The sequence below is a fragment of the Anomaloglossus baeobatrachus genome, chromosome 12 (genome assembly GCF_048569485.1).
Source record: "Anomaloglossus baeobatrachus isolate aAnoBae1 chromosome 12, aAnoBae1.hap1, whole genome shotgun sequence".
Lineage (NCBI taxonomy): Eukaryota > Metazoa > Chordata > Amphibia > Anura > Aromobatidae > Anomaloglossus > Anomaloglossus baeobatrachus.
The window spans coordinates 95,297,657-95,324,403 of NC_134364.1; the positions used below are offsets into that span (position 1 = coordinate 95,297,657).

The 26,747-nt window shown below is 52.9% G+C and overlaps 1 protein-coding gene across 1 annotated transcript in view; it reads right to left on the reverse strand.

The window, feature by feature from the left end:
- LOC142257603 (SLAM family member 5-like) overlaps positions 1 to 12,202 on the reverse strand; it is a 36,293-nt gene extending 24,091 nt beyond the window's left edge. Inside the window, exon 1 of the mRNA XM_075329740.1 lies at positions 12,136 to 12,202. Coding sequence (XP_075185855.1) covers positions 12,136 to 12,202 — 67 coding nt within the window. The remainder of the gene's footprint in view (positions 1 to 12,135) is intronic.
- Positions 12,203 to 26,747: the final 14,545 nt, after the last annotated feature.

Consider the following 26,747-nt stretch of genomic DNA (forward strand, 5'->3'; position numbering starts at 1 on the left):
CAGCAGCACCACCTGAGCGGACCCCAGGATACCCGCTCAGGTGCCCAGGTACTTCCTGCAGACCCAATGAGGTTAATGTTACCTGTCTCATTGTCTCACCAGGGAAAATCTGTACGGCTGCAGGCCTTTGTTGATTGTGGATCTGCTGCTAATTTTATAGACACTATTCTAGCAAAAGAGCTGGGTTTGACTTTGCTCAGGTTAAATGCACCTATTAGAATATCTGCTATCGATAGTACACCTCTCACTCAGGGTGTGGTTACTCTTGTAACTCCAGAGATCTCCATGCTTGTTGGTGCTCTGCATGTAGAATCTGCGTCATTTTTTGTTCTTGAGAACCTGATGTCAGCAGTGGTATTGGGCATGCCTTGGCTGCGTAAGCATAACCCCGTCATAGACTGGCATCAGGGTGAGATTGTGCGCTGGAGCCCTGAGTGTCAGGAGACGTGTATGTCTTTATCTGTGAACCTGACTAGAGCTGAACCTATCTTCATACCTCATGCATTCAGGGAATTTGCTGATGAGTTTTCTGTATCTGAATCTGAAAAATTACCTCCGCACAGAGATTATGACTGCCCCATAGATTTGGTCCCCAATTCCCGACTCCCCAAGGGTAAAATGTATAATCTTTCTGGTCCGAAGCATCAGGCCATGAAAGATTATATAGCAGACAGTCTGCAGAGAGGGTTCATCAGACCATCCAGGTCACCAGTCGGCGCTGGATTCTTTTTTGCTGATAAGAAAGATGGTGGCTTCAGACCTTGTATTGACTACCGTGAACTGAATGCTATTACTGTAAAGAATCAGTACCCTCTGCCACTCATCCCCGATCTGTTTAACCAGCTCATAGGAGCCCGGTGGTTCACCAAGCTTGATCTTAGGGGAGCATAAAATCTAATCCGTATCAGAGAAGGAGATGAGTGGAAAACGGCATTTAATACTCCAGAGGGACACTATAAGTACCTGGTAATGCCTTTTGGATTAAGTAATGCGCCGGCTGTGTTCCAGAACTTTGTAAATGACATTTTCAGAGATATTTGTGGTCAATATGTGGTGGTCTATCTGGATGACATCCTGATTTATTCTCCTGATGCTACGTCACATGTCCAACATGTCCGCACTGTACTCCAGAGACTCAGGGAGAATTCCCTATTTGCTAAATATGAGAAATGTGGTTTTTTTTGAGGCAGAGGTTAATTTCCTGGGTTATATATTGTCTGCAGAAGGCTTCCGCATGGATCCCTCTAAGCTTCAGCCGATTAAGGAGTGGGTACAACCCAAGTCTCTGAAAGCCTTGCAGCGTTTCCTTGGATTCGCTAATTATTATCGCAAATTTATTAGAGATTTTTCCAAAATTGCCAAACCCCTCACCGATTTGACTAAAAAGGGGGCTGATGTGGTTAATTGGAAGCCAGAGGCGATCCATGCCTTCTCAAAATTAAAAGGATGTTTCTCCTCAGACCCGATTCTGGTTCAGCCTGACCTAATGCGTCCGTTTATTGTGGAAGTCGATGCATCCGAGGTTGGAGTGGGAGCGGTGCTATCACAAGGTACTCCGTCTCTCACTCAGCTTCGTCCTTGTGCCTTCTTTTCCCGCAAGTTTTCTCCCACAGAGAGAAATTATGACATTGGTAATCGTGACCTGTTTGCTATTAAATGGGCCTTCGAGGAATGCCGCCACTTCCTCAAAGGCGCCAAACATAAGGTCACAGTCATCACAGACCATAAGAACCTCACTTAGGCTAAGTTCACATTTCCGTTGATTTGTATCAGTCACATGCGTCGCTTGACGCATGTGACTGATGCGCTGTTCAACGCTGTACAACGGATGACAAAGAACAGAATTCTTTGTCGGATTCCGTTGTGTGCGGGGGGCGGAGTTCGGGGGCAGAGCCGAGCGGGGGGCGGGGCCAGGCGCTGAGGATGTCAGTAGAAGTGCTGCGGTCTGCATGGCTGGGGACAGGTGAGTGTATGTGTGAGTGAGTGTGTGTATGTGCATGTATGTATGCATGTATGTATGTATGTATGTATGTGTGTGCACATGCAAAGTGCGGGAGGGGGCGGAGCCGAGCGGGGGGCGGGGCCAGACGAGGGTGTCAGTGGCAGTGCTTGTCTGCATGGCTGGGGACAGGTGTGTGTGTGTGTGTGTGTGTGTGTGTGTACATACATGTGCGGAGTGCGGGAGGGGGCGGGGCCGAGCGGGGAAGTGTCGGCCTCCCTGCACACGTAACCAGCCTAAATATCGGGTAACAGCAAAGCACCCGATGTTTACCTTGGTTACCCGATATTTACCTTGGTTACGGGCCTACACCGCTTAGCGCTGGCTCCTTGCACCGTAACCAGGGTAAATATCGGGTAACCAACCAAAGCTGGTGACGTGTGCAGGGAGCCAGAGAGCATGCGTGCACAAGAGTGGAATGGAGAAGTCCCTGGGACCACGGAGTCACTGATGGTAGTCCGGGTGACGGAGCTCAGGTTCGGAGGCCGAGATGTTGTCAGGCAGAGTCCGGAACCGATGGAGCGAGAGGACGGGTCACCACAGGGATCAGAGATGGAACGGACTGACGGGATGGCAGATAGTCAGCGTTCGGGAATCGGCAGGACCGGATGGCGAGGCAGGAGCGGCTCTAGAAGAGAGATAGGTAAGTATGGCACAGAGACACAAGGAGACCTGACTCCTAGCTTAGGAAACACGAAGAACAGGCCCCGCCCACTTGGACACTAAACCCCTTTATACCCTGTACCTGTGTGTTCAATTTCCTGTCAGTGGACGCTGGCCCTTTAAGAAAGGGTCAATGACCGCGCGCGCGCCCTAATGCGCATGCGCGAGGCCCGGGTGCCAGAAGCCAGGGCAGGGAGCGGTGAGCAGGAAGCAGGAGAGCCGGGCTGGGGCTGAGTAGCCGACGGGCGCCGGGAGCGGGGACCGGGCCGCCTGGAGACCGCAGGCAATGGAGGCTGGAGACCGGGGAGAGAAGCAGGGAAGCCGGGGAGCGTGGCAGGTGAGCCGGGGAGCAGAGCAGGGGACCCGGAGAGCATGACAGATGTAGATGGGTGTTGAAAGAAGGCAGGCCACACAAGGGGTTGCAGTGTAACTGGTTCCATTACTCACGGTCAGATGGACACCAAAACTACTCACAGCACAAATGCACAGCATCGACCGGTAAGTCTGGATCACAACACCTTTCCAGCCCAGTATAGGTAAGCTATAGCTGGCATTAATGGAATAGTCTAGCCAGCATATATAGAAGCGGAGTGAATATCATTGGTTCTTACACAACATTTTATTAAAGAGACTAACACGTAACCCAGCAGAGATTCTCTTGTTAGCCTACCAAAGTTTGTGCTTTGAAGCCCACGTTTTCCTGCACTGACCACAGACATCAGAGAAGTTAGCAGGTAGAGTGCCAGAATCTGTAGTCTCCATAGATCCTGATGCCACCAGGACAGTTGCTGATGCCTGCAATAATTGTAGTGCACCTGAACCTTTCAGGGCACTACAAGGTACTGCATCCTGTCAAAGATGCAGGGCCTACTCCCAGAGACCTGGAAGTCCAGTGCCAGTAACATCAAAACACACAAACATCCCCAGATTCAATCTCCCAATCAGGGGTGACTGACTAGTTTGGGACCCAATGGATGGCCACCCAGGGGTGGAGCCGATCCAGTCTACTAGCCAACAACCTGGAGGGAGGAGTGAGACAGTGGTTCAGTCTGTAGTAACAGTGAGAGGAGACGGACGTGCCTTGAGGACGGGGTCATGTAACAGTGATCTAGGTGGTGAAGGAGAGTGGTTGCCAGCGAGGGTACGACGAGGTACCCCTGGAACCATAGCATCGACTGGGCACAGGGCCCTAGGTCAGGCGAACGCTTCAGGCTACCTGGCATATACCTGCACAGTGAGGGGAACCATCCAGGACCTCACTGATCCAAAGATCCGGGGGCATCAGCAGTAAAGACAGAACCAGGGACCGGAACAGAACACTGACCCTACAGGGTTCACACTGCCCACCGTACGGACTAGAGACTGCCGACAGACAGTAGGGGACCCCAAGACGCTCTAAGCCACGGGGTTCCACCAGCCAGTGAGAGGTGCAGAGGAAAGAAGCCACCAGGTTACCACACCGCCACTGAGACAAAAGGGACCACAGAACCAACTGTCCTAAGGGAACCAGTATGCTGCCCCTGCAGCGGTTCAAACCGCTCGGATCTGTGTGATGACTTGTGGCTCGAGGGTCTCCGGACCCGGGGGCTTGGGGTCACTCTAAATCTAAAAGAGGGGGGTTATTTACAGGGGAGGTATAGCTCATGACGCCACCCGTGGTGTACGGTAATGATGGGATACCGCCACTGCCGATGGGAGTACCCAGGGTAATGGAGTGGGGCAGCAAGGTGTCGTTGCTCTCCATGGGTAGGGGAAGGCCCCAGGACTCTGTGGGAAGCCGTGGGATGCAGGGGTCACTCAAGTACTCACTCAGTCAATAAGTAGACACTGACAACCGGGTAAACCAAATCTCGGGTTATCGCTGCCGCTTGAGGGGAGCTCGTCCGGGTCCCGTCCCCTACAGTGTTGCCTGGTGATCTGTGACCTGCCTCCTGGCACTAAGGTTAACTTCAACGTAGTGGCCCAGTAGTCTGAAACTTGCCGGGCGTCGCTCCCCACTGTGGCTAAGTGTGGGAGCCTGCTCTCAGGGCGCACACTTGGGATTTTCTTGGGCTGCTAGTGTGGAAGGCCCTATCCCCCTCGTTGTGCTATTGCCCTGATTCTGGAGCGGGTGGGAACAGATCATAAAGGCTCCGTTCTCCTCAGGTTAATTGCCGGGTTGCCTGAAGCTTCTCCCCGACCTAGGGTCCTTGTACTCCACCGTGCCTTTGTTCCCGGATAAGTGATAGTGCCAGGCTGCTGACCGTTTTCCTTGACAGGTCCAGGCAACTAGCCACAATCCCCTGTGACCGGGGGTCCAACTTCTCTAGGTCCAGGCCACCGTCTGCAACCTAGACAGCTTCTCTTGGGAGCTACCACTCCCAACCTCCTCTGAGCTCTTCACAGCTCGAGAGCTACTTCCTTCACTTCACTCCTTCTACTGACTACCTACTCACTGACCACACTCCTCACCTCCCCTCCCTGATCCCCCCGGTGGGCGACTCTGTTCCGCTCAAGCCGTCCACTGGTGTGCCTGGTGGGTGTAGTGCAGTGTGTATCTAGGATTTGATTTGCTGTTGGAGGCAACACTGTATGATAGGGACCCAGAACCATGAGGGACTTGGAATACTGCACGGAAGGGCAGTTTGTGCAGTACCCTGTGACGACCTGATAGTCCAGGGGCGTCACACCAGCATCATTACTGCTGTGAATAAACCAGTTGAAATGCATCCATAACGTGTGGTCTCCCTTCTTTCTGCCCTGAATTCCATCATCCATCCCGCTGGAGCCCTGGCCCTACTTGCGGAGGATCTAACATCCAGGCTGCCATTAACAACAGCCCTAGACGGCAGCGGCGGTTCCATCCTCGTAACTGCAACCTACAAGTGGCATCACGACATAAACTCTTTAATATCCCTTGTATATAACTCCCCTTTTAAAAGCGACCCCCATGGTCACAGAACCGGGCATCAGCCAGTATACACCCGTGACACTGCATCCCTGTACATATACGGTCCAGGACCGAGTACCCCATAGCCCTGGTGTGCCACAGTTTTTTCTGGCGTAGTGAAAAGGATGTGGACTAGACCCGGTAAAACGGGAGACGTGCGCCTTATGGACTGTTTTTTATGACTTGTGCAACTGTCACCATTTTGAGTAAAAAAGTGACTGCACCATCACTATGGTGAAAGTGTGACGCCCTGGCAAAACCAGGTAGTCACAAATGTGCACATTCTCCTTGTTACTGTGAAGCCCCATAGGTGTTGTGTCGGTGAATTACCTTCAGGGACTCCACGTGGGATGATCTGGTCACAGGTAGGGAACCTTCTCTTTAGGATTTTCGTGACACCACTCTCTTTATTGCGGTCAGGGGACTGCCACTGCAGGTTAAGGGACGCCTGGGGTTGTTGGTAGTTGCAGTTAGATGGTGTGGCCCCCTGAGACTAGGGCTGCCCCAGTGCCCGTTTTGAGTGGGTGGAACCACAAGGCGCAGAATGACTCAAACACAGTCCAGGCAGTCTTTCAGAGTTTTTACTCACAGTTGATGGTAGAGTGAGTAACCCGGGCGTAGCTGGGATGAACCAGGCTGGAACAAGGTATCCTTCCGGCTGGCTGATGAGGGTGACTACCAACTCACCTTCCTAGCCCTTTGTGTTTTGGGGTGACCCCTACTTGAAGCCCTGCTGGGGTCGCCCAGGGAAGTTGCGGATGCCTCTCTCCCCTTCTTTTGGCCCGTTTGCTTGTAGCTTGGACCAGGTCACTCTGGCTAGTTGCCTCCTGTGAACCATGGGCCCTTTCTTCGCTACGTGGCTCCGGACTCTGTTTGTGGTGGTGAGGGCGTAAAGTACCCCCATCTGCAGGTTGAGCAGAACAACTGAATGGCCCCCTACTCTGACAACCTGCACTTGTACGGGCCTGGTACCTCCCTGGCAGTCCCCTTACTCAGCCACCCCTTTGCTCTCTCTAGCCTTGGGTGGTTTTCGGGTAGCACTACCAGGTGACCGGTCTTCCCGTTGGTAGTCACTGCGCGGACGCTGTCAGTGTTGTGTCAGCTTCCAGGGTCTGCTCCTCACATCTCCTCTCCCTGAGCTACACTCCAGACTGGCTCGCTACTCCCTCCCCACTGTGCCTGCCTACGCCACCTAGCAACCAGGCTCTCTACCACACCCCTTGAGTGGACATGGAGGCTACGCCCCCTCCTGGATTCCCCAGGGGTCCCTATCAAAGGTAGATGTGTGAGACCTGATTACTATGCGCCTGTTTAGTCACACCTCGATCAGCCTTCTGGTTTACCTGTGTTGCACTGCACCCAGCATGGGTGCAGTACTCAGTGGTGCCTGGCCAGGTCAGGGGCGCCACATTACCATCAGAAACCCGCACTTAGACACAACACAGCCATTAAATCCTAGCCACCCCCTCATGATAATAGGGACACACCAGTGGGCAGGATCAGGCGGATGAGAACGCCCACCTAGGGGTCCTGAGGTGTTAGGGGCGGGAACACGTCAGTGAGGTTTAGGTTAAGTTTGAGTACAGACAAGTCAAGTTCAGGAGCTGATAGTTCAGTGTAGTCAGGGGTAGTGGCCCTTAGACTACTTGGCTAGGTGGCAGACGGTGAGCAGAGCCACAGGCGACGGAGATCCGGTTGCAGGAGACCTAAAGTGGATTGGGGCAGGGTTGTAGCCCGCCGGTACCGACAGCAGGAATCCGGTCCAGAGGCCGTGCACAGTCGAGGTGCCTGGACCCTAGGGCGAGGAAGGTTGGAAGCCCCTCTCCAATTAACCAGCCGGGGACAAGTTCCAGGCATAGTCCCAATTTACTGCCCAGATAGAGTGAAACAGAAGCCCAACGCAGGGGATAGGGTGTCCGCCAAGAACCCACTAAAATCCCAAGGGTCAGCTTTCGCGGGCCACCGCTCCCAACACAAATAGAACCGGGAGTGGACTTCTCCGTTCCATGCGAAGTCGTCCAAAAGAGAAGGAAACACAAAGTGCAGGAGGAAGGGATATCTGATCATCAGTCTGGGTGTGGGACCCGACTGCACCCTCCAACGGCAGCCGGCCACTGGCAACTTGGTTTACTACTGGACATGTGTGCAGTTATTGAACTGTGAGTACACCACTGTCCCTCGGTCCGGTCCGGTGTGTCACCTCCAGCAGCCATCACCATCGTGCTCGACCCGCGGGCCCAAGGACTACAATTCCCCTACCCATGGAGGGGATCCCACCTTGCTGCCCCGCTCCATCAGCCCCGGGTGCCCCATCAACAGGCAGCGGCGGTGCCAACATCCCTCACCGCAACCCACGGGTGGCATCACAGACAACCTCCCTTGTAAATATCCCCTTTCCAACGGTTGTGAGGACGGGCGGCCGTGAGAGCCCGAGTCCGGTCACCACTCGAGCCGTAGCAGTAACCTGGATCCGAGCAGGCCCCCGAGAGAGAGAAGCGGCGGCTGCCCCCGCCCGCGGCAAAAGCGCGCGAAAAAGGAGACCCCGCCACCAGGGTCACGGAACCGGGCATCGGCCAGTATACACCCGTTTCACAGCATCCCCGTACACATACGGCCCGGGACGGAGTACCCCATAGACTCTCTAAATCAGTTTAAGGAGCGTCAAAATGTGGAGGGGGGGCACATATTTATCTCCTAGCATATCAACAGTATAAATGAATATTTTATGTCCTGCTGGAATTTTACTTTTTTTAACAATTGTAGATTCTTCAAATTTTGGAGTTTCACTTCCAATGTGACCTTCTCTGTGGTTTTTATTTCTCCTTTTGTTTTCTTTTTAGTTTCTCTTCCTCATATGAGTATCCATCCTATTAAATTGCTTGTGAAATTAGAGACAATCCATTGAGCAGTCTTTGGTGGCATTTTTTAAATCCTCAGTCCCTAAGGGGTGCTTCACACACAGCGAGCTCGCTGCCGAGATCGCTGCTGAGTCACGCTTTTTGTGACGCAGCAGTGACCTCATTAGCGATCTCGCTGTGTGTGACACTGAGCAGCGATCTGACCCCTGCTGCGAGATCGCTGCTCGTTACACACAGCCCTGGTTCGTTTTCTTCAAAGCCGCTCTCCTGCTGTGACACACAGATCGCTGTGTGTGACAGCAAGAGAGCGACAAATGAAGCGAGCAGGGAGCAGGAGCCGGCGTCTGACAGCTGAGGTAAGCTGTATCCAAGATAAACATCAGGTAACCAAGGTGGTTACCCGATATTTACCTTAGTTACCAGCCTCTGCAGCTCTCACGCTGCCTGTGCTGCCGGCTCCGGCTCTCTGCACATGTAGCTGCTGTACACATCGGGTTAATTAACCCGATGTGTACAGCAGCTAGGAGAGCAAGGAGCCAGCGCTAAGCAGTGTGCGCGGCTCCCTGCTCTCTGCACATGTAGCTGCATTACACATTGGGTTAATTAACCCGATGTGTACTGTAGCTATGGTAGGAGAGCAAGGAGCCAGCGCTCAGTGTGCGCGGCTCCCTGCTCCCTGCTCACACTGGTAACTAATGTAAACATCGGGTAACCATACCCGATGTTTACCTTAGTTACCAGTCTCCGCAGCTTCCAGACGGCGGCTCCGTGCAAGCGCAGCGTCGCTTGCACGTCGCTGCTGGCTGGGGGCTGTTCACTGGTCGCTGGTGAGATCTGCCTGTTTGACAGCTCACCAGCGACCATGTAGCGATGCAGCAGCGATCCTGACCAGGTCAGATCGCTGGTCGGATCGCTGCTGCATCGCTAAGTGTGAAGGTACCCTTAGAGTCCCGTCCTTTTTTAAAAACAATAGGATTTCAATATAAAGATTTGTGAACTGACTTTGACTTTGACCCTATGACATTTCTGAGCTCTTTAACAAGTTTATGATCTTGTCATCGTATAGGACTAGCTTTACAAAGCCAAAAATATGAAGAGATCTAACATTCCTATACATCATAGTCAGAAATGGGGTTAAGGCCCCTATAAGGACCCTTAACCACTTACCGACACTTGACAAACTGGTACTTCATAAGTCAGGTCCCTGCCTTTGATGTGGGATTGCATGTTGAGTCCGCAAAATTCCCGGCAGATGATGGCTGTATTTTTCAGCCATCATCTGCCTCTAGCAGCTGCGGGTGGAGTCTGATAATGGCATATCCAGTGCCCAGGGGACAGTTTTGTGCTCCCACGTTCACGTAGCAAGGGGGCCAATGGCTTCTAATGACCCCGTACCTCTCATGACGTTCTCCTGTGAAAACCAGCCTATGGCTGACGTTCATAGGAGTCCGTGATTTTTGCAATATACCAAAATACAGTGGTATTGAAGTATATAGCACAAGGGATCAGATGATCGCAGGTTCAAATCAACTAAAAAAAAATTCAGTAAAAAGTGAAAAAAAAGTCAAAAAATATGAAAAAAAATAAAATAATCCTTCCTTTTCCCACATTAATAATTATGACACAAAAAATATAAATACACATCTTGTATTACTGCATGCATAAAAGTCAGATCTATCAAAATATAAAATAAATTAATCTGATTGGTAAATGACGTAAAGAGAAAAAACATCAAAATGCCAGAATTACGTTTTTTTTGTTCTGCCACAACAACACAACGCTATGTCGACAGAACACCATAAAAGTTATGATTCTTTGAAATTCCAAAGGCGATTACCAGTCTTGCGGCGCTTCTGCTACCAATGGTTGAACATATTGGATGATTTTTGGTCATATGACTGGACCAATATACAAATAAGTAAAGAGATATTTTATTTGTACATTAAAATATGGTTAATTGTACAACGCGTTTCGGCTCGGATGTTTTATCTTTCAGCCTCCTTCAGGTATAATTGAGAGAAAAGATGTATACAGTCATATGACCAAAAATCATCCAATCTGTTCCACCATTGGTAGCAGGAGCGCCGCAAGACTGGTAATTGCCTTTGGAACTTCTTTCACTAAGTGGACCTGCTGCAGGGCTCCCCTATAGTATCCAGTGCGATTGCTGCATACTGCACCATAATCCTATTGGAAAGCGGATCAACTCCTCTTGGATTATGCCAGGCTTTCTAACCTCTGAACCAGGTGAGAGTTCCACTATTTCAACACCTTAATATATAAAAACCTCACTACACTCAGATTGGCGCCGCGTTTGTCTCTTTCTATCTTTCCCTGTCTCCAGGGTAATTTTTTCAATGACTCTTTGAAAGGGAGGAATGCCACAAGGGGGTTTTACAAACATCGCCGACTATCATGGAAGTGTCAGGATATGTGGAGACTTTATACTTTCACTCTGCCTGCTAACTTATCTGATGTCTGTGATCAGCACATGGAGACTCGGGCGTTGACCTACAACCTTGTACATGATTTGCAGGCTAGCAACAGTTAATCTCTGCTGAGCTGTTTGTTAGTCTTGTTTGATCACATGCTGTGGGGGAGCCAATCACATTCGCTCTCTTCTTATATATGCTGGGTGAACTATTCAATTAATACCAGCTATAGCTTCTCTATACTGACGTGATGGGGTATTGTGATCTAGACTTATTGATGGTTGTAATACTTCATAGCTGTGAGCGGTTATGGTGTTACCCCTTGTCCTTTTTTTTTTTTTTTTTTTTTTTGCTGCCTTACTTCTCTTGCTTCTCTCCTTTTTTTCTTATTGTTTTCTCCTGTGAGTGTGCAGTGTGTCTGAGTTTTTGTTTTTCCCTGTCTGTCTTTATCTGTGTTGCCATCACACTCCTGCCCCTTACTTCCCTGCCCCGGGGAGAGAGGAACAGTTTAGTTCTGGACAGGAGAATAGTAAGGTATGGGACAGGAGAATAGTAAGGTATGGGACTTTGGCATCTCCACCATCAGAGGTAATCTGGAGTTTAGGGAAAGCTTAGGGTCCCCTAGCATAAGGTACAGTACAAAAACTCCCCTGTCTCTTGCTATCCTGCAGTCACAGCATGATAAGGGAAAATCAAAAATGCAAAAACAGAAAATCGCCCAGTCGAAAAGTGATTAAATTGCCCAAGATACAAAAGGACACAATGTTTTTATGGTTTACCCTTCCCATGTAATTGTAGTAATAAAATTACGCCACCAGCCATAAATAATATTGGACGATCCACTGGCTTGAAAAAAGTTAAATCAGTGTTTCATTGGGATATGGATATCTAAGTCAAGTGTTGTAGTAAAAGCCGGTGTTTCTGGGGCCAGGTTGCTGTTTTTTTCATTTACCATCTGTGTGTGTTTTTTGACTATATTTTTCTAATTAAATAAGTTTATACTCCGTATGTGCTGGAAAAAATGTTTTTCTTGGATTCTCTTGGATAGATGCCGTGCACTTGGAGGAACAGGTGCTGGATACTTTTGAACTTTCTTGCATCAAGTGATGTAGTAATTTGCTCTGTAGACCCCCAAACCCCCTTGATATATGGTTACTGAAGGTCCTAACCTATGATCATATCAACTGAGGCGTCTCAATGACCGGTGGTACCATAGTCCCCCATAAGCTCAAGAATTAACAAAATTAGACCTACCTAATACAAGTACGATCACAGCCATAAGTGGAGCGTAGAAGCTTCTCATAGATTCCTCCATCTTCATGTTGGAGATATGGTCACTATGGTGCAAAATGATGAAATACACAAAGGACTTGCGTGATGGTCGAGAGAGAATTGATGTAACCACACAAGCTTACAGGACTGAGGATTGTGTAAGGCTGCTCTCGAGGACTTTGTCTGAATGTAGCATGAGGAAGCAAGTGGTAGGGACCTCATTAGCACAAAACATCCAAAAAATAATTTTTGATACAAAAGTTTGGTTAATTTTGATTCTAGGTTCCCCAAGAGCTGCCTAATTCTCCATTCACCCACACAGTTTTATTTGTGTGGTCAGGATGGCATTGAAAGAACTTCTTCTATACAAATATTTATATACTCATCGCTCACATTTCTGTCCTCTATACTGGGGATTCCCAGGAGCTTGGGTGATAAGAAAATTTCCCGAGGCAGGTGATGCACCCATGGGGTCGGAGGTTACTCGTCGCAGGGCTGGGTCGCTGCGGTGGCCTTGCCCGATTCTGTGACCCCTGGTGTCAATAAAAAGGCTGGGGATGGGGACAATGGGGGGTAATAGTTTGTGATGCCACCAGTGGTGTGCAGCCAATATGACCGCCGCTGCAGGTGCTTTCTCTCTGCTGAGGCGGATGACTACGCAGCTCAGATGTTGCAGTTCTACACAGGTAGAGCTAGGCCCCAGGGAGGATGATGATGGTGGTAGTCTCTCAAATGCTGTTAGCACTGGGGGCACGATGGTGAGGGCGCCGGCAGTAACGAGATGACACGAGCTGTGCAGTTCAAGGTCCCCTTTACTCACAGGTCACAAACTGCTGCTAGGTCTGAACTGGGTGCAAAAAACCTAAAAAACATCACTATGGGGAGATAAGGTATGCACACCAGTGACTATGGAAGGGGAATACATGGAATAGCAGAAACTGCTGTGTGAATACTGACATGAAAAATTCAATAGCTATTTGTAAGAATGAAATGTGAAAAATGGAACCTGCATTACTGCCATGAATATATGAATAAAGAGAAATTTAGCTACTGAATTGATCAATGCAGAAGAGCCCCAACACTACGCCAAAGTATTTCTCTACGTTGGGGTCCCTAGCTTGTGTGTGTCCTCTCATGCAGTTAAAAAACTTACCGTGTATGGGACGCTGAGACCCAGGCTATATATGCGTATAATGTGGATTGGCAATAGGTGTGTATGGGGAGGGTTCACAAACGAAAAACTACTAACATTAAGGAATAACGTTTGGAACTCCATTCTATGTCTGAACTGGGTGCAAAAAAACCTAAAAAACATCACTATGGGGAGATAAGGTATGCACACCAGTGACTATGGAAGGGGAATACATGGAATAGCAGAAACTGCTGTGTGAATACTGACATGAAAAATTCAATAGCTATTTGTAAGAATGAAATGTGAAAAATGGAACCTGCATTACTGCCATGAATATATGAATAAAGAGAAATTTAGCTACTGAATTGATCAATGCAGAAGAGCCCCAAGTATCTTCACACAGCAGTTTCTGCTATTCCATGTATTCCCCTTCCATAGTCACTGGTGTGCATACCTTATCTCCCCATAGTGATGTTTTTTAGGTTTTTTGCACCCAGTTCAGACATAGAATGGAGTTCCAAACGTTATTCCTTAATGTTAGTAGTTTTTCGTTTGTGAACCCTCCCCATACACACCTATTGCCAATCCACATTATACGCATATATAGCCTGGGTCTCAGCGTCCCATACACGGTAAGTTTTTTAACTGCATGAGAGGACACACACAAGCTAGGGACCCCAACGTAGAGAAATACTTTGGCGTAGTGTTGGGGCTCTTCTGCATTGATCAATTCAGTAGCTAAATTTCTCTTTATTCATATATTCATGGCAGTAATGCAGGTTCCATTTTTCACATTTCATTCTTACAAATAGCTATTGAATTTTTCATGTCAGTATTCACACAGCAGTTTCTGCTATTCCATGTATTCCCCTTCCATAGTCACTGGTGTGCATACCTTATCTCCCCATACAAACTGCTGCTAGACATGTCGATACCCACTGCGATGGGCTACAGATGATTCCAGATACTTCGGAAGTCGTGACCGGCAGTCCTCTCAGTTGGTTTCCTTTCGACGGTCTCCCTCCACCCCAGCTCCTGGTCCGTGGAACATGTCACGGGTGCCTGCTGCACTCCCCACGAACCCTGGGATCCCCTTTTTTTTTTTTTAAGAACCCGGGTCGAGCCTCTGGCTCCAGACCACGGGCTAAAAACTGTTTGTTGTCTGCCTACTCCTCCTCAGTGCGACCTCACATGGACCCTGTCCGGTGCTGACTGCCTATTGTGTGTCGGATGACTCCTTACTTCCCCTGTGTGTTCCCCGCCTCCCAGGTTCCTAACTAGTGGGCATGAGGTCTCATACCTACCCTAGCCTGGTACCAGTGACAGAGAGAACCCCGTGTTATGTGTTGCTTGTGGTTGTGATTGTGGTTGTTACCAGCCACGACCTCCTCGATATCCGAGATGAGTACTGCACCTTAAGTGAGGTGCAGTACCCTGTGGCGCCTGAAGCCGCAGAGGTGACTCGCCCACCCCAGGGCTTTGGGACACCCCAAAGGGATGGGAAAAGATGTAATGACTCTATATACTATGTAGGAATAGATCACTCTGTGTTTTCTTACAAATCGACGCCGCCATAGCCGCAAGCAGCCTGCTGCAGTTCCTGTTGCGCCCAGGTGCCGGCTGCCGTTTTTGGCCGTGCCTCGGGTTGTCCAGCTGGCTACTTCCTCCTCCACGTCTAAGTGTGGAGAGGCGGCTAGTGCGCATGTATGCGCCGATTTACCCCAGCCAGAGCCTAAGTCCAGTATTTTGCCTAGTGAGCATGCTCAGCCTGATAGTGCCATTTTTGAGGCAAAGTCCTCGGTTTAGGCTACTGAGCATGCTCCTACACTTAGTGCGAAAAGCCTCTTTGCTCAGGCACTTGGACATCGTGCTGTGTCTATGTCCTGTGTTGTGCCTACTGAGCATGCTCAGTCTGATTTCTGAGACTGTTGTTCGGGCTACTGAGCATGCTCAGGCACTTGATACATCAGAGGCTAGGTCTGGTAAGGACCACAGTGGGCATGTCCATGAGGTGGCAGGCCCTGATAGGGCAGAGGGCATCAGGTGTCCTGATGACTGTGGCCACTCCGGACTGGCTCGCGGAGACCCACCCCTATGACCTAGCAACTCACCATTGGTCGTCAGACGATGACTGGTGAGGTGTTTGGGGCGTGGCTGCCATGAGGTCATCAATGATGTGGCGGTTCCAGATAGGCCGCTGGTGATGTCGCTGATAACATGGCACTCCACTATTGGACCCTGGAGGTGCCATTGTGGTCCACCTTGGGTTTGGGGCGGACCCAGGTTATAAAAGGGTCTGGAGCCAACATGGAGGTGTGCAGTCTTCTCATATGCTTGTTCTAAGCACAACTCCATGTATAGAGCGGCATAAGCTTTTGTCTGGAAGCAGTAGGTAGGGTTAGGCAAATGGTGCCTGTCACGCCAAGATTCGTGGCTCGGCACATCAGGGTCAGGCGCCGTGCTTCCCTCCTGCCATTCCAGTCTTGCTGCAGCAGTCCAGTGGCGTTAACTGGGCTGCAGCTGCTGCGGCACCTGTCCGGTTGTGCCCCCCCCTACGCTCACGGACAGCGTACCCCAGAACACCTGTGGTGTTACTGCCCCCGCAGCAGCAGCCGAGCCACTCGGATCCGGAGCCGCAGTACCTCTAGGGGCCTCCGGACCTGGGAGTCCCACGCGGACACTCGAAGTGAGAGGGGGTAGATATATACAAGGGGATTAGGAAAGTTCGTGATGCCACACACGGTGCGTGGTAAGTTCAGGTACCACCGCTGCTGTTGGGGACGCCCGGTAGCAATGGAATGGCAGCTAGGTGTTTTTAACCCCTCCGTGGGTAGGGTTTTTTTGCCTCGGAGCCCGGTGATGGTGAGGGAGATGATGTAGGGGTGCCATTGGGATGTAGGAGAGGGGTTTTCAGGGTACTCACACAGTCCTGAAATAACCACACCGATAGCTTGTAAACCAACATTCCGAGCACTGCTGCAGCTGGGAGGGAGGACGCTGGTGTCTGTGCCCTTGGTGTTGCAGTTGGTCCGTTGCCCTCTCCTGGCACCTGTATTTTCTCTGTTGGACCCGGAAGCTTAAAACTTGTCGGGTCCCGCTGACCCGTGTGGCTAACTGTGTGAGCTTGCTCTCAGGGTTCACGCTTAGGATTCCTTTGGACTAGTGGGAGAGTCATCTCCCATCGGTGCGCTAGTAGCCCGGTTTTGGAGTAGTGAGTTGGGGATGACACTTGAAGTCTTCACCCCCGTCGGGAAAATTGCCGGGCTGCGTGGAGCTACTTCTCGGCCTAGGGTCCACATACCCCATCATGCCCTGGCTCCTGCCCGGTGATAGTGTCGCGGGCGGTGGGGCCGCGCTCGCTACGCTCGGGTCCGCTGCTGCTGCTCGGTAGCTCGAGCGGTGGGCCAGACCCGGGGACTCGAGCAGCGCTCCTTGCCCACAAGTGAAAAGGGGGTGGCTTGTTTTGGGAGATAGTTCGTGACGCCACCCACGGGTCGTGGTGATAATGGGCACCACCGCTGATGATGACGGGGATCCCGGGAGTGATGGTAGGGAGCAGCTAGGATGTTGTCCCCTCCGTGGGTAGGGGTTGGTGATCCGGGGGCCCGGTGGTGTAACGGGGAGGCAGGATAGCTGGGGTGCAGGATTGCAGGGGCAGCGCGGCGCTGTGCCGGATGGCACTGTGGTACTCCCTCAGACACAGATGCACAAAGTCTCTGGTAAACCAAACGGCTGGATAGACGGATCTACGTTATCTGGTTAATCTTCCGGTAATCCACACACATCCGCATGGTGCCATCCTTCTTCTTAACCAGCACCAACGGGGCGGCCCAGGGACTACAACTGTCCCTAATGACCCCTGCCTCCTTCATGTTCCTAAACATGTCTTTGGCGCATTGGTAGTGCGCAGGGGGAATAGGCCTGTATCTCTCTTTGATAGGGGGGTGGGTACCGGTAAGGATGTGGTGTTGGACCCCTTCAAACTGCCCAAAATCTAGGGGGTGCTTGCTAAAAACTCGCTCATACTCCCGTACCACCCGGTATACCCCTTCCTTGTGGTGTGTGGGGGTATCATCAGTGCCGACGTGTAGCTCTTGACACCATTCGTCTAACTCCCCCAGGGATGGGTGGGGACTGGCAGCAGGCGGTGCGATCGGGGGAACGGCTTCATGGATGGTGTGGGGATCTAGAGTGAGCAATTTGGCAAGGGTAGCGTACCGGGGAAGCCTAACCTCTTCCTCCCCACAGTTCAGCTCTCCCCTTTTTGACATCTACCACCCCTCGGGCGGCCATTTTTGTGGGCCAGTGTTCAGAGGACATGGGCTCTATCATAGCGGGGTAGTCTCGCCCTTGGAGCCCTACCGCTGCCCTGCACCAAATCATCATCTCGCTCATGGGAGGCACAATCAAAGTGGCAGCATCCATCACTCTCACTCCACCAATTTCTCCTCCTGTCGAGTTCACATGTTGGCGATACATAAGGGCCCGGATCTCACGCTGCACAGCTCTCTGTCGGCTCCCCGCTGCTGTGGCGGCCAGCTGCTGCAGTAGGGTCAGCACGTCACTCATACAGTGCTCCATCACATTAGTCCCTAGCACTACCTTCGGGTTATGATCACTGGGTTCATTCATTATCACAATCAAACCCTGGTGTTGCAGTTCAGCTCGTCCCACAGTCATGGCCACTTGTTTGTACCCTACTTGGGTCAATGGGAGTCCATCAGCGGCAATCAGTGTCATACTGGCATCTGGGGGGGCTAGTTCGTCCTTTCCCCAATACCGCTGATACAGTGTGTATGATATTGTGGTTACCTGCGATCCAGTGTCCAGGAGAGCCATCAGTGGGATACCGTCCACTGCCATGGTGATGATGGGCCGGGCTCCGATGTACCAGTCCCGCCAGTCGGGGAAGCCACTAGGTTCTACTCCTGAGGATTGGCCCGTGGCCCCAGGGGTTGCTCGTTTAATGGACACCGCCGGGAGTAGTGGCCGGGCTTGCTGCACCTGTAACAAATCGGAGGTCCATACCGTGAGTCATTGGCCCTTCTCCGCTGCATCCAGGGGACGTCCTCGGGGCTGTCGGCGAGCTGCATCTTCCCCGGGGGCTGAGACCTGGTCGGAGGCTGGAGTGCGGCGAGGATCTTGGCGAGGTCCCCATCCATGCGGCGGACTTGGGCAGCCAGTTCCTCCATCATTCCGCTTGGGGCTGCAGGTACCGGAGGTGTTGGGAGGACAGGGGCCACCACGACGTGAGCCGTCTCAGCTAGCCATGGGGCTCAGGGACTTTCGATGCTGGAGGCTGCAGAGTTTTAATGGCCCGTTCCTTTAACACAGCAAAGCCCACATCAGGGTGTTCTAGGGCCCATAGCCGGAGTTGCTTGCGGTCCTCCGAGGACCTCATCCCCTGTACAAACTGCTCCACTAGCATTTTGTTGCTGTCCGCATCATTGATGGTCTCTACCCGCTGCAGTGTGCGGAGGGCGGTTTGCAGACGCAAGGCATAGTCCCGAATGCTATCCGCGGGCCATTGCCAGCATTGGTAAAACTGCATCCGCAGCTCGGCTTCGGTACGGGTCTCAAAGGCAGTCTGTAGCTTCTCAAAGATGGTGGCTACAGAGGACCGGTCCCCCTCGGCCCAGGTCTCCGCCTCCTGCTCAGCCGCGCCGGTTAGCTGCCCCAGCACTACTGCTGCACGTTGCTTATCAGTTAGGGGGTACAATTCCAGTAGCGGGCTAAGCTTCTTCCGGAAGACCTGCAACGCATCAGGTTTCCCATTGTACTGCGGCAGCCAGGTAGCTCTGGGCACATAGGGCAAGGAGAACGGCATCACCTGAGCGAGAGCTGGGGCCACGGCACCTCCCGCTAGTGCGGCCAGGGTTTGGGCGGGCCCATTCCCATCCGCGGGTGCCACTGCGACTGCGACCGCCACTCCTCCAGCGGCTCCGTCGGGCGCAGACATCTTGTTTCCGTCTCCCTTAGTCTTTTTTCGGCTCCTCCTCTACAGGGGTGGGATTTCGGTTTTCACGCCTCCACTACTCGGGAAGACGCTTGAGCAAGGACTTTTCGCGGCCAAAATGGCGGCTTCTCAAGTTTTTCGGCCGGACACCTCTGGCGGTCACAGGGCGCACCTCTACCAGACAGCAGAGTGGTAAGATCCTGTTCGTGACGGCAAGTTGTCGCGGGCGGAGGAGGGGACGCTGCGCTCACCCACTGCTCGGGTCCGGCTGCTGCTGCTGCTGCTCGGTGGTGGCTCGAGCGGTGGGCCGGATCCCGGGGACTCGAGCGGCGTTCCTCGCCGTGAGTGAAAGGGGGTGGTTTGGGTGTGTGGTTTAGGGATATTGTCCGTGACGCCACCCACGGTTGTGGTGAGGTTGTGACACCACCGCTGCTCTGGACGGGGATCCCGGGAGCGATGACAAGGAGCAGTTTGGATGTTGGTCCTCCCCTCCGTGGGTAGGGGGGTTGGTTGTCCCGGGGCCCGGTGAGGGTTAGGGATGACAGGCGGGTTACGGGGCCTGGTGAGGTGCAGGGTCGCGGGGGCAGCGCTGTGCCGCACGGCACGGTGGTACTCACTCAGCCAATGACGAATGCAAAGTCTCCGGTAAAACAAACGGCTGGATGGACGGGTCCCACAGACGGCTGCGGTGTTTCTCTTCCCGGTAGGTTGATGGTGACTGCCTTTCCCTGCACCTGTGTTGTGTTTACGGTTCCAATGGCTTCCCACCGGTAAGGCGCTCCCCAGCTTGGATGGATGCTGAAGGAGCCCCTTTTGCCCGCAGGCTCTGGCCCTGGGAACTGTAGCCTTGGCGGTGACTGTGTTTCCCTTTACGGTGTGAGCTGTTGCCTTCAATCGGGTCTTGACTGCTGGGAAACCCTGGAGGTTCCCTTCGCTAACGGATTTAACCAGTTTTACGGCGACTCCTAGCCTGGTCGGGGTCCGTAAGCCCTGCCGGATGGTGCTGGCTTCTCTTTGCTCCCCGATCCGGTACCGTCGAGCCACCGCCCGTCCACGGTCCTTACGGTTCGCTCCAATCAGCCTCTCCTGCAGACGGTCACCACCGTCTGCCAACCTTGCTGTACCGTCCGGGCCACACACCCGGACGCCGTCAGACTGCTCCTCTACCACCTCACTCCCTCTAACTTCAAAACTGATCTCTAAACTGACTCCTTTTCCCGCCTCCAGGACTGTGAACTCCTCGGTGGGCGGGACCAACCGCCTGGCCCACCCCCTGGTGTGGACATCAGCCCCTGGAGGAAGGCAACAAGGATTTTTGTGTTTGACTTCGGTGTGCCTAACCGGGGTGTAGGGTGTGTTGGTGTAGTTCTGTGACGACCTTGCTTGTCCAGGGCGCCACACATTCCATTAGTCTGGGCATGATATGGCGTGGTCCTGATCTTCTTGCAGCCATATAATTGGCAAAATTCCTGGAACACTTCTGCTTCAAAGGCTGAACCCTGGTCTGTAAGCACCCTCTCTGGGTATCCGTGCGGTCGACAGAAGTAGGCCTGGAATGCCCTAGCTGCGGTACGGCCGGTCAAATCTTTGACTGGAACAACCACTATGAACCTGGAGTAGTGGTCCACAATGGTCAAGGCATAGGAATATCCATTCCGGCTGGGTGTGAGCTTGACGTGGTCCAAGGCAACCAACTCCAGCGGTTGATGGGTGACGATCGGCTGTAGAGGGGCTCTTTGGCTGACTTCATCCTTCCTTCTCAGCGTACAGGGGCCGCACTCTTGGCACCAGGCCTCCACAGACTCTCGCATCCCACTCCAATAGAACCGCTCTCTCAGCAGCATCTCCAGCTTCTTCCAGCAGAAATGTCCGGCGCCATCGTAATATGCCTGTAGGACTTTGGGTACGCTGGCCTGAGGAACCACTAGCTGGCGAACCTTCTCGTGAGTCTTCGGGTTGATCAGTTCCTAATACAGCTTCCCTTCGTGCAGGTACAGCCGGGCTCGTTCTTTCCACAGCCGCTGGGCCTCAGAGGGAGCTGCAGGATCCATTCCGGAGGAGCCCTGCTCAATCATGGTCTTGACCAGCTGGACGGCAGGCGCTTGGTCTTGGGCTTCTTGCCATCCCTGGCTGGGTAGCGGGTCCAGGTTTGCCTGTTACTGTTTGACATATAGTTTTTCGACCGGTGGCCGATGGAACGCGGGCAACTCGATTTCTTCGAGGTCATCGTCTTCCGGCCCCCCCATCCGGCAGGTGAGGCATCCGGGATAACGCGTCCGCGTTGGTGTTCTTGCGGCCGGCTCTGTATTTGATAGTGAAGTCATAGTTAGACAGCCTAGCCACCAACCGTTGCTCCAGAGCGGCCAGCTTGGCTGTGTCCAGATGGGTCAATGGATTATTATCCGTGTAGGCAGTGAATTTTGCCGCTGCGAGGTAATGTCGGAACCTCTCGGTGATTGCCCAAACCAGGGCCAGGAACTCAAGCTTGAAAGAGCTGTAGTTTTCGGGGTTCCTTTCCGTGGGCCGGAGCTTTCTGCTGGCGTAGGCGATCACCTTTTCTTTCCCGTCCTGGACCTGAGACAAGACTGCCCCCAAGCCCACATTGCTGGCATCGGTGTAGAGGACAAACGGGAGGCTGTAGTCTGGGTACGCCAGGACTTCTTCTCCTGTCAAGGCCGTCTTCAGCCGGTGAAAGGACATGTTTCTCCTCCCACACAAACAGGAGCCCAGGGGCCCTGCCACCCTTGGTCTGTCCCACAAGGAGGTCTTGCATAGGTGCAGCCATCTTCGTATACCCTTGATGAAGCGACGATAATAGCCCACCAGGCCCAAGAACTGTCTCACCTCTCTCACTGTGGTCGGTCTCGGACAGTCCTGGATAGCAGTGATCTTCTCAGGATCTGGGGCGACACCTTCTGCGCTCACCACGTGTCTGAGGTACTGTACCCTAGGCTTCAGTAGGTGGCACTAGGAGGGCTTCAGCTTCATCCCATACTTGGCCAGGGACGCGAACACTTCAGCCAGGTGCTCCAGGTGGGCCTCGTACGTCTGGGAGTACACGATCACATCATCTAGATACAGCAAGACAGTTTGAAATTGAAATATTCCAGGCAACACTCCATGAGCCGTTGGAAGGTTCCAGGGGCATTGCACAGCCCAAACGGCATGGTGTTGAACTCTCAGAGTTCCATGGGAGTGGCGAATGCAGTCTTCTCACGGTCCTCTGGTGCGACCGCCACCTGCCAGTACCCGCTGGTAAGGTCAAGGGTAGAGAAGAAGTTAGCAGTTCTCAGCGCAGCTAGCAACTCTTCGATACGGGGGAGAGGATAGGCATCTTTATGCGTTATCTGGTTGATCTTCCGGTAATCCACACACATTCTAATGGTGCCGTCTTTCTTCTTCACCAGCACCAGTGGGGCTGCCCAGGGACTACAACTATCCCGAATGACCCCTGCCTCCTTCATGTTCCTCAACATGTCTTTGGCGCATTGATAATGTGCTGGCGACATGGGCCTATACCTTTCTTTGATGGGTGGATGTATGCCTGTAGGGATATGGTGTTGAACCCCTTTAATCCTCCCGAAATCTAATGGGTGCTTGCTGAAAACCTGTTCATACTCCTGTACTACCCTGTATACCCCCCCTTTGTGATGCGTGGGTGTGGCTTCAGTGCCTACATGTAGTTCCTGGCACCACTCCCCTAACTGTTCGGGGGGTATATGGTTACTGGCAGGGGGTGCTGAGGTAGGAGGGGCGGTTTCGTGAATGGTGCGAGGGTCTAGGGTAAGCAACTTGGCAAGGGTAGCGTAACGGGGAAGCCTAACTTCTTCCTCCTCACAATTCAGCACTCTCACAGGCACTCTCCCCTTTTTGACGTCCACCACCCCTCTGGCTACCATCACCGTGGGTCAGTGCTCAGAAGGCGTGGGCTCCACCATCGCCGGGCAGTCGCGCCCCTGTCGACCTACTGCTGCCCTGCACCAAATCATTATCTCGCTTCTTGGTGGCACCACCAAGGGGGCCACATCCATCACCCTTACTCCACCAATCTCTCCACCCGTCTCTCCACCCGTCGAATTCACTTGTTGCTGATACAAGAGGGCCCGGATCTCATGCTGCACAGCCCTCTGTCGGCCGCCTCCTGCTGTGGCGGCCAACTGCTGCAACAAACTCAGCACCTCACTCATACAATGCTCCATCACATTAGCCCCTAGAATTACTTTTGGGTTATGGTCACTGGGTTCATTCATCACCACAATCATTCCTTGGTGTTTTAGCTCCGCACGTCCCACGGTCAGGGTCACTTGTTTGTATCCCACCTGGGTCAGAGGGAGTCCATTAGCCGCGACAAGGGTCAGGCTATCATCAGGGGGGGGGAAAGTTCACCAGTACCCCAATACTGCTGGTAGAATGTATACAGTATAGTGGTTACCTCGGATCCTGTGTCCAATAGGGCCATGAGCGGAATACCGTCCACCGTCAGAGGGATGATGGGGCGAGCCCCAACGTACCAGTCTCGCCAATCAGGGGGGCCACTGGTGTCTACTCCTGAGGATTGGCCCTTGGCCCCAGGGGTTGCTCGTTTAACGGGCATCGCCTAGAGTAGTGGCCAGGCTTGCTGCACCTGTAACAAATAGGAGGCCCATACCGCGAGTCATTGGTCCTTCTCCACTGCATCCAGGGGACGTTCTCCGGACTGTCGGCGAGCTGGATCCTCCCTGGGGGCTTAACTCTCGTCGGAAGCTGGAGTGCGGCGAGGATCTTGGCTAGGTCTCCATCCATGTGGCGGACCTGGGCAGCCAGCTCCTCCATCATCCCTACAGGCGCTGCAGGGGCCGGTAGAGCCAGGAGTGCAGCTGCCACCGAGATGGGAGCAGTTTCAGCCGGCCATGGGGGCCGCCTCAGGAGCGTCTGGTGTTGGGGCTTGCAGGGCCTTGATAGCCCGCTCTTTCAATACTGCAAAGTCCAGATTGGGGTGTTCCAGGGCCCACAGCCGTAGCTGCTTGCGGTCTTCCGTGGACCCCAGCCCTTGCAGGAATTGTTCTACTAGCATCTTATTGCTGTCCACATCGTTAATGGTGTCCACCTGCTTCAGCGTACGGAGGGCTGTTTGCAGGCGCAAGGCATAGTGTCTGATATTATCCGCAGGCCGCTGTCGGCACTGATAAAACTGCATCCGCAACTCTGCTTCCGTGCGGGTCTCAAAAGCGATTTGGAGTTTCTCAAAAATGCTAGTCACTGAGGCCCGGTCTGCGTCGGTCCAGGTCTCAGTCTCCTGCTCAGCAATGAGGAGTATGCTGGGCTCACTACTTTATGCCTGGTGCTCAGGAGAATATGTCCGTATAAACCAAAAAGAATCCTGGCACACAGTATGGAAAAAAGGAGATAATCCAAAATTCTTGTTGTATGTTGTGATTTTATTCAAAAAAGGTTCTCATAGCAAGTTGTAATAAAGTTTTTTCATGATGACAGGAAAATGAATGACAGTCCAACGTTTCGGCTATAAATTAAGCCTTCATAAGGGACCACAAGGTACCATATTGTTGTTATCATAGAAAGAAACCTATTAGCAACGCTAGAGACGATTCAGAGAAATATGGATCTTCCCAAAGAAGAGGGCTTCGGTTGTCAGGTGTAGGTAACTCTAGAATGCGGCTACTATGGAAACCACCTTATCATATGAGTAAGTATATGCCTCTATGTCATGGAGGAACTCATAGTACGTATATGTAGTTGCGCTGTAGATGGAGAAACTGTCTCAGGGTAAGATGTCGGAGGGCGCTTGGTATGTTAAGGCAATGGGTAGAAGCACCCAATGAAGAAAAGGGACTAAAATGTCCGTGAGAGCACCAGAGGCCAAGGTGAAAGCCGCCAATCATATGGATGTGCGGTTTGCCATTTGTACCGTATAAGGACACGTATGTGTGAAATATGCCGCGCAGTGTGATAGGACACTGTCTCAAAGTTGGAGCTCCTTGTCAGTATGGTGAGATGGCTAGGCTGGTAATGAATAGGTAGAGACCGGAGGAGAGAACCAATGCCCTTAAGCCGCATGGGAATCGGAAATAGGAGCCCCTAGTCTCCTGCTCAGTCGCGCCGGTTAGCTGCCCTAGCACTACCGCCGCCCGTTGCCTGTCAGTCAAGGGATACTATTCGAGGACCGGGATAATCTTTTTACGGAACACCTGCAAAGCATCAGGCTTCCCATCGTACTGCGGTAGCCAGGTAGCACCAGGCACATAGGGCAGGGAGAACGGCATTACCTGGGGGACCGCTGGACCCGCGGCCTCCCCCGCTCTAGCGGCCGTAGCACGGGCTGCCCCATTTCCGTCTGCGGGCGCCGCTGCGGCTGCGACCGCCACTCCTCCAACGGCTCCGTCGGGTGCAGACATCTTTTTTCCCGTCCCCCCTTGGTTCTTTCTAGCACTTCCCTCTTCAGGGGGCGGGGCTTCAATTTTGCGCCTTCCCTGCTCGGGGAAGACGCTCGAGCGGGAAATCTTCGCGCCAAAGATAGCTGCACTTCAAATTTTTCGTCCGGACGCCACCGGCGGGGACTTCAAGCACACTTTTACCGGTAGGTAGATTGGTTTTAATCCTGTTCGTAGACGCCAAGTTGTCGCGGGCGGAGGGGCCGTGCTCGCTACGCTCGGGTCCGCTGCTGCTGCTGCTGCTCGGTGGCTTGAGCGGTGGGCCGGACCCGGGGATTCGAGCAGCGCTCCTCGCCCACGAGTGAAAAACGGGTGGTTTGTTTTGGGAGATAGTTCGTGACACCACCCACGGGTCGTGGTGATAATGGGCACCACCGCTGATGATGACGGGGATCCCAGGAGCGATGGTAGGGAGCAGCTTGGATGTTGTCCCCTTCGTGGGTAGGGGTTGGTGATCCCGGGGCCCGGTGGTGTAACGGGGAGGCAGGATGGCTGGGGTGCAGGGTTGCAGGGGCAGCGCGGCGCGGTGCCGGATGGCACTGTGGTACTAACTCAGACACAGATGCACAAAGTCTCTGGTAAACCAAACGGCTGGATGGACGGGTCCCGCAGCCGGCTGCAGTGTTGGTGTTCTCCCCAGACAGGGTGATGGTGGCTATCTTTCCCTGCACCTTGTTAGAATGTTCCGACTCCTGTGGTTGCCCACCAGTAGTCCGCTCCCCGGCGTATAGGTACCGAAGGAGCCCGTTTTGCCAGCAGGCGCTGGCCCTTGGATCTCTAGCCTATGGCGGTGGCTGTGTATCCTCACGGTGTGGACTGTTGCCTTCTGTCAGGTCTTGGTTGTTAGAAAACCCCTGGGGTTCCGGTCACTTTCGGATTTGACCGTTGTCGGCGGCTCCAAGCCTAGTCAGGGTCCGATGACCCTGCCTTTGTGCTTAGCTTCACTCCGCTCCCCGGTTCGGTACCGGCGTGCCACCGCCCGACCACGGTTTTATGGTTCCACAGAGATCCACTAACTCCTGCAGACGACCACCACCGTATGCCTACCTTGCTCACAGTGCCCGGGCTCCTACCCAGA